Below are 7,879 nucleotides of genomic sequence, written 5' to 3' on the forward strand. Positions count from 1 at the left end.
CAGCAGTGCTAACCACTGTGCCACCGTGCCGCCCAACCTGAACAGCCCACAGCCTGAAGGCTCCCAGAACTGTCACCCTCCCTCCAACTCTCCCTGTCTGACTGATCTTTTGACATTTTCCGACCTGAACGGAACTGACATCCCCTGAGCCTCCACTCTTCCCTGGATCCGACCACCACACCAGTTACTCTGACCTCTCCAGAACTGAGCAACTGAGCCATGAACCACCTCCTAATGCCGGAATCAGTCGCTCATTTACTTATCTGATACCCTACCCGCCTGGCCTACTACCCAAGTGGCACCTCACCTTCTTGGCACCCTATTTCCCTCACCCGGTTGGCAAACAACCCCAGTTATTACTTACTCTGCCACAGAAATTGTCAAAATGGAGGACTCTGCCATTGGACATCTAAATCTCAAAATATAGCACACTGACTGCTTTGTGACTTCCATGCCAATTCACTTTGTTGTTGGATTCGTAACTGGAGCCACCAGCTTCAGGAATCATCAGCACAGAATACTTAAAAAGGTAAGGGGGTAATTTGGATTGAAGTAGGGTTTGATTACATTAGATTAACTACAGTGAGGAAACAGGCCATTTGGCCCAACAAGTCCACACCGACCCATTCCCCTAACCTATATTTCCCCTCACAAATGCACCGAACACTATGGGCAATTTCTCATGGCCAATTCACCTGATCTGCACATCTTTGAACTGTGGGAGGAAACCAGAACACCTGGAGGAAACCCACCCAGACACAGGGAGAATGTGCAAACTTCACACAGACAGTCGCCTGAGGTGGGAATCGAACCCAAGCACCTAGAACTGTGAGACAGCAGTGCTAACCCCAACCACTGCTGCCCATGATTTCCTAATGATTTCCAAGCTTGCCAAGACTGTTCAGGAACTTGCATACTTCAATCAAGTCACCGCAATCAAGTCACTTTTGAAATCCAGTGATAAAAAGGCCAACCTGTCCAACCCATCTTCATTAGACAAACAGGTATCATTCTAGTAAACTGACTCTGAATTACTTCAATGCATTTACATCCTTCCTTAAATAAGGAGTCCAAAATTGCACACAGTATTTGAAATATGGTCTCATTAATGCCCTGTTTATAACTGAAGCAAAACATCCTTACCTCATGATAATTTCCTTGATATAAAATGTGCATTCCATTAGTTTTCTGAATTATTTGCTGTACTTGGATACTAATTTTTTTGGGACCTGTGCTAGAACACCTACATCTCTACATTTTGGAATTTTGCAGCCATTCTCTGTTTAGGTAATATACATTTTTATTCTTCCTGTATTATGGCTGTCACAGGAGGAAAATGACAATAATCCAGCCCCACTACTCCATGAATTACACCATTTGTATAAATGTGCATGATTATCATTTATGAATAGTTCAATCACCAATATGGTCAAATGCTTCTCTTTTGTTCTACTATCCTGAATAAAACAGTGCTACACCAGGCTTCTTTGATGAACTCAAAATAATGTATTTATTATAACATAAATCTTAGGCTTACAAATAAGTGGTAAACACCGGTTAACCTCTAATTAGATTGATTCCGAACACAGACATATTGAACACAAAAAGACAACAGTCACTGCAGAGATGATACTTAACTAAATGCAAAAGGGACGAACATTCCTGTTGGCCAAGTGTTGAAAATGAAGGATAGAATATGATAACCTTGTGGTCAGCTGGGTTTTCTATTTAAGAATTCAAATTGCTGACAGCTGATGGAGGATGTTCTGTTCTGATTACAATCAACCTTACCCTTTGGAAAGAGGTCACAGTCCAGTTTTCACATTTCACAAGGCCATAAGAAATATTTATATTTAGAAACTTTATCGGGTTTCCAGTAATATTTACTTGGAAAATTATGTGATGAAGATACGGGTGTACTGTACCTTTAAGAGAGTTAAAAGCTATCAATAAGCTACCACCTGACAGCACCAATTGTTCAGAAAAAGATACAAAGTAACATGTGCTCCAGCTACTGGGGTAGCTAGGGGAGCTGGTTGCATGGAAATGACAAAGCAGATTTGAATTAGGCCAATCAGTTATATCCCCAAAAATACCAAACTCCAATCCAGTTTGAATTTAGTTTATTGAATATCTTAAAAGCCAATGATACAACCCGATGCTTTGGGGGTATAAGACTGGGAAACATTGGACAGTTGAGAGGAGAACTGCCAAGCTACCAGCATGTAAAGACTGTCTGAAAAATAACTCTCTTAAAGGTACCTTTATCGATCAGTAACCTGTGAAGCAGAATCCCCAAGAAGAAGAAAAGATGACCGGAATACAGAGAAAACTGAAAGCTGCCTGATTTTGAGATAAGAAGTTTTGTTTTGTAAATTGTCATCGGGAGTTTATCAGACTAGTATTATAGAAGGGAAGGTAAAAGATAGGTTAAAGAGGGGTTGTAAATAGTTGTTACTTCATTATTTTCTGTTATACTTCAAGAAATAAAGTTGTTAATTTTTACCTTAAATCATTCTTGGCCTCTCGACCTTTCACAGATTACTGCGCAGGAAAAATCTTTTCTGTGTTGCTGATTTACAGTAAGCAGGAGAGTTTACCCCGTGTCATAACACTGATCTTTAGGTCTGTACAACAGAAAGAGCCATGAGACAATTATTAATAATAGAGGCACTCTTCTGCCTTGTTTTCAAAACCATGTTTTTGTGTAATCTAGGGTCATAAACCAGATTTCTTTTCTCCTTGAATTCTTTGCTTGGCCTCTCCAAAATTTATTTTCAGTAAGCATCAGGTAGCTTACAGCACATATTGAGTTGTTGAATTCATTCTTTATAAGACCACGTAGTACCCTTTTCAATTCAGGATATGTCTAAATTGTTGTTTATCTTCTAATTTTTTGTATAGTATTGAAACAATAATATATACCTCTAATACTGCCAAGGTGAAAAATTAAACATTTTCCCACATTGTTCTCTGTTTGCCAGACTTAATTTAGGTTACGTTAACTTAACATAGGTCTGCCACTCAACCTATCTATATTCGTCTGCAACCTCCTGATGTCATCCTCACAACAAACAAAAAATTAGCTACCATTTCTTCGTTTTCCTAACTTAAGTAATTGATGTAACTTGTAAAACATTGAAGCTGGAGTGCCCCTGTGGTACTCCAGTCAACTCATCCTGTCAATCAGAAACAAAATTCCATTTAAGCCTATTCTCTGTTTTTTGTGACTCAACTAATCTTCAATCCATGCTCGCATGTTGCTCCTACACTATATGTTTTTACTTTACACAAAAACCTTTTATGTGATAGCTTGTCAAATGCATTCTAGAAATTCAATTACAGTATGTCGGTGGGCTCCCCCTTATCCACATCACATGTTATTCCTTCAAAGAAGTGCAATAAATTGGTTAAACATGATTTCCCTTTCACAACACCATGCTGACTCTTGACTTTTTGTAAATGCCCAGCTATAACCACCTAAATGATCAATTCAAATTGTTTCCCCATGACAGATGTCTAACTAACTGGCATGCAGTTTCCTGTTTCATTGCCTCACTCCTTGCTGGAAGAGAGGGGTTATATTTGGTAATTTCCAATTTGTTGAAACTTTCCAGAATCTAGTGAACTTTGAAATATTAACAACAATACATCTACTATGTCATTAGCCTCTTCTTTCAAAACTGTGGAATGAAATCCATCAAGATGAGGGGACTAGTTAGTCTGCAGCTCCATTATGCTCTGTACTGTTTCCTTGGTGATTTACTTTTGTAAATTCCTCTCGTCCTTCCACATCTTGATTCTTAGCTACAAATGGAATGTTTTTATACTGAATACAGAAGCATGTGAGAGGCCCTTTGGAGCCTTCAGCTCCATTTATGGTTGTTTGCAAGCTGCTGACATGGTGTAGGATAGGGTGGAGTTGGTCACGGGAGGTATCCCTCGATTATACCTGACTTAAGAAAGAGGGAACCCATCAAAAATCATCCCCAGCTCTCGCTGCCAATTCACTTCCCCACATATCACGGCCCTTCCCTATCACTTGTCTCTGCTATGGAATGCAGTAACAATATTATAGGATGATACAAAGAGATCTTGTGGTGCAGGTTCATAGTTCTTTAAAGATGGAGTCACAGTTAAACAAGGTAGTGAAGAAGGTATTTGGTACACTTGCCTTTTTTTGTTAGTGCATTAAGTATAGGAACTGGGCTGTCATGTTATGACTTTACAGAACATGGGTTAGGCCACTTTTGAACTATTGTGTTTAATTCTGGTCTGTCTGCTTTAGGAAGAATGTTGTTAAACCTGGAAGGTTGGAAACAATTTACAAGAATGTTGTCGGGTTGGAGGTTTGAGCTATAGGGAGAGGTTGAAAAGGAGGAGCTATTTTCCCTAGAGCTTTGGAGGCTGAGGGGTGACTTTATAAAGGCTTTCGAGAACAGGAAATGACATCACCAACTCAAAGAAACTCAAACATGTAAATAGAAAGCAGGATTTATCAACAGTGTTCATCCAGAGGCTCACTGAAAGTGTTACCTAGTATGGTGATGAAACATCTGAAAATGAACCTTCCAGCTCAGCGAGCAAGCCTACACCCAGAACCTCAACCTGAGCTACAAATCTTCTCAAAACTCACAGTTTGGAAGCTAAGAATCCTGCAGGTGCTTCTGATTCCTCAAAGCCCTTTCACCATCTATAAGGCACAAATTAAGGCACTCCCTTATTTACTCCCTATTTGCTTAGATTGGTACAGCTCCAACAACACTCAAGTAGCTTAACACCTAGCAGGACAAAGCAGTCTGCTTTACTAGCATCGCACCAACAAAATTCATTTCCTTCACCTCCACTCCTGTTGATGCTCAGTCGCAGCAATGTGTATTATCTACAAAACTCACAGAAATTCACACAGCACCTTCCAATCCATTAAGGGGAGCAAGTACATGGGAATACTACCACCTTCAAGTTCATTTCCAATCCACTCACATTCCTGTCTGGGAAATATATGATTGCTCCTTCAATACTGGAGAGTCTAAGTCCTGGAAATGTCCTCCATAGCGACATTGGTGGCTCTTACTACAGCAAGAACGCCCTCTTTACCTGTCCATCTTCCTTTCCATCTATTCGCTCCACCCTCCCCACCGAACTATCACAATGACCCCTCACCTGCATCTACCTTCCCAGCTATCTTCCCCCCAGCCCCATCCCCATCCCCACACTTCTATTTATCTCTCAGCGTCGAAACCCACATTCCCGTTGAAGAGCTTATGCCTGAAACGTGGACTCTCCTGTTTCTCGGATCCTGCCTGACCTGCTCTGCTTTTCCAGCAGCCACACGTTTCGACTCTAAGTACACCAAATGGACTGCAGTGGTTTATGAAGACAGTTCACTACCACCTTCTTCAGAGCAATTAGGATGTGTAATAAATACTGCCCTAGCCAGCAACTCATGCACCCCATGAATGAATACAAAAAACAACCAAATTATAAACATGCATAGAACCGCACTTGCACCAGTAATATATTCAAACCTATTCTTGAAGTCATAATTTACAAGTACCTTTCATGTTGGACTTGCCAATATTTTAAATATTTTATACATTACATACTTGGGTTTGACACTTTAGGAAATAAGATTGTATAATTTATTAAGGTTTAGTTGGTTGGTCGCTCTGTTGAGTGGATTACCAAAGCAACAGGGAGGAAATCATTTGCTCTATTGCACGAAGCTGATATACTGTACATATTGCCTGCTGTTGGTGAGCAGACAACTATAGAATAACGGTAATGCAATATTTCTGCTTCCAGTCGTTCATTAAAGCAATTCATCTGTTCTTTCTTTAACCGATAATAATTGCAAAATGTTTCGTGTAGATTATTTTGTTTTAGCTTGGGCACGTACAAACGCAAAGATTTTTAAAATCATGTTATTGTCAAATGTAAATCAGTGATGTAGACTTCTCGATGTGTTTTGAGGCGCAGCCATTCACTTAAGGATTATTACAACGTAGTGAAGATAATTATGTTTATTGCCTGGATATCGGAACGAAATTGTTGCAGTTTGTCCAGACCGGATGTAATTTACTACTATTATTTCTTGCGCAAAGGCCAGATTTTCAATCCGTTTCCAAAGGTTTGCTTGAGGCGAATTACCTTTAGTTATCTCAATATTAATCCAGGTCTACATTGATCTGAATAATGCTTTAAGAATTGGCTTCTCAATCATTTGAGTACTGGTTCGAGGCAGTATTTAAACTTTAATGCCAAGCATATATTTGAAAACTTGAAAATCCCTTGAGTATCTCTGGATTTCCCACTTGAAGTCTCCGCAGCTTCGTTCATGAGCAAGTCCTCGTTTTGATCGAAGTCGTATTGCCTTTATCAAAGATGGCGGTGCCAGCTCAAAGTGACACGCCATGGTGACAGCTAGTACGCATGCCCGCCATCTGCCTGTCCGTGCACGCATGCGCGGATTCAGCCGTGGCTGAGCGGAGGGTTGAGCTTTGATCAAAGCGTCCGGAGCGAATGGATAATGGCGACTGGAGCCAGGCGGTAAGAACCGGCAGGTTGGCCGGCGAAAGCAAGCAGGCGTGTGTGGGTACCAGGGCGCCTGCTATTGGTGTCCCCGGCGAGTGCGTGTGGTCGGCCAGGAGCTGGCTTTGGGGACGGAGCTGCTGCTGCGTGGCGGCCGGCCCCTTGCCTGAGCCGCCCAGTCTCACAGTTGTGTGTGTGTGTGTGTTCGGACAAGTGGAGGGAGAACAGATTGGGAATCGCAGAGCAGCGGAGATTTGAGTATAGTTCAACCTACCCTCGACCAGGCGACTTTTGTTTTAAATGAAGGGCTTATGCCCGAAATGTTGATTCTCCTGCCCCTCAGATGCTGCTTGACCTGCTGTGCTTTTCCAGCACCCACACTCTCGACTCTGATCTCCAGCACTCATTTTCTATTAGCTTTTTTTCGGGCAAATACATAATTAGTATTCTATCGTCTTTCATTGTTGGCTTCGATATCATTGCATCCACATTTAAAGTTGAACTAAAATAAGGAAAAAGGCTCATGAATCATTTTAATGAATTTACCTGAACATATTGTTTTTACATTGTGTGTGTGGGGGGGGGGTCATCCTAATTTATATTATTTATAAGATGTTGCACTGTTCTGATTGGTTACAACGACGTCGACAGCGAAAAATTAACTGGGCACTACTTTATTAGATTAGATTAGATTAGAAACAAACCCTTCGGTCCAACCCGTCCATGCTGACCAGATATCCCAACGACGTCGACAGCGAAAAATTAACTGGGCACTACTTTATTCATTTACTGGGTTTTGGCACAGTTGGCTTGGCCATCGATTATTGTTCATCCCTGGCTGCTTTTGAGCTAGTGGTGATTTGCTTTCTCGAATCACTGCAATTTTAAAAAAAAAAAATAGAAAATAATATTTATGTACATAGTTAATAAAACAGTTCAGATCTATACAGTGTTGGCATACAGAAAAAAAAGGGGTTTGACTTTCTCAATGCGTACAGCTGATCTGCAGATTTTTTTTACTTAGGCTAGAAACGATTTATAGAGTCATAGAGATGTACAGCATGGAAACAAACCCTTCGGTCCAACCCGTCCATGCTGACCAGATATCCCAACCCAATCTAGTCCCACCTGCCAGCACCCGGCCCATATCCCTCCAAACCCTTCCTATTCATATACCCATCCAAATGCCCTTTAAAAGTTGCAATTGTACCAGCCTCCACTACTTCCTCTGGCAGCTCATTCCATAGACGTACCACCTTCTGTGTGAAAAAGATGCCCTTTAGGTCCCTTTTATACCTTTCCCCTCTCACCCTAAACCTATGCCCTCTAGTTCTGGACTCCCCCACCC

General features: G+C 41.2%; 1 protein-coding gene across 1 annotated transcript in view; it reads left to right on the forward strand.

The window, feature by feature from the left end:
- Window positions 1-6,443: 6,443 nt before the first annotated feature.
- kctd6a (potassium channel tetramerization domain containing 6a) overlaps window positions 6,444-7,879 on the forward strand; it is a 33,507-nt gene continuing 32,071 nt past the window's right edge. The window contains exon 1 of the mRNA XM_043708637.1: window positions 6,444-6,549. Coding sequence (XP_043564572.1) covers window positions 6,523-6,549 — 27 coding nt within the window. The 5' untranslated portion in view covers window positions 6,444-6,522. The remainder of the gene's footprint in view (window positions 6,550-7,879) is intronic.

This window comes from Chiloscyllium plagiosum, chromosome 18 (assembly GCF_004010195.1).
Source record: "Chiloscyllium plagiosum isolate BGI_BamShark_2017 chromosome 18, ASM401019v2, whole genome shotgun sequence".
In the NCBI taxonomy this organism is placed as follows: domain Eukaryota; kingdom Metazoa; phylum Chordata; class Chondrichthyes; order Orectolobiformes; family Hemiscylliidae; genus Chiloscyllium; species Chiloscyllium plagiosum.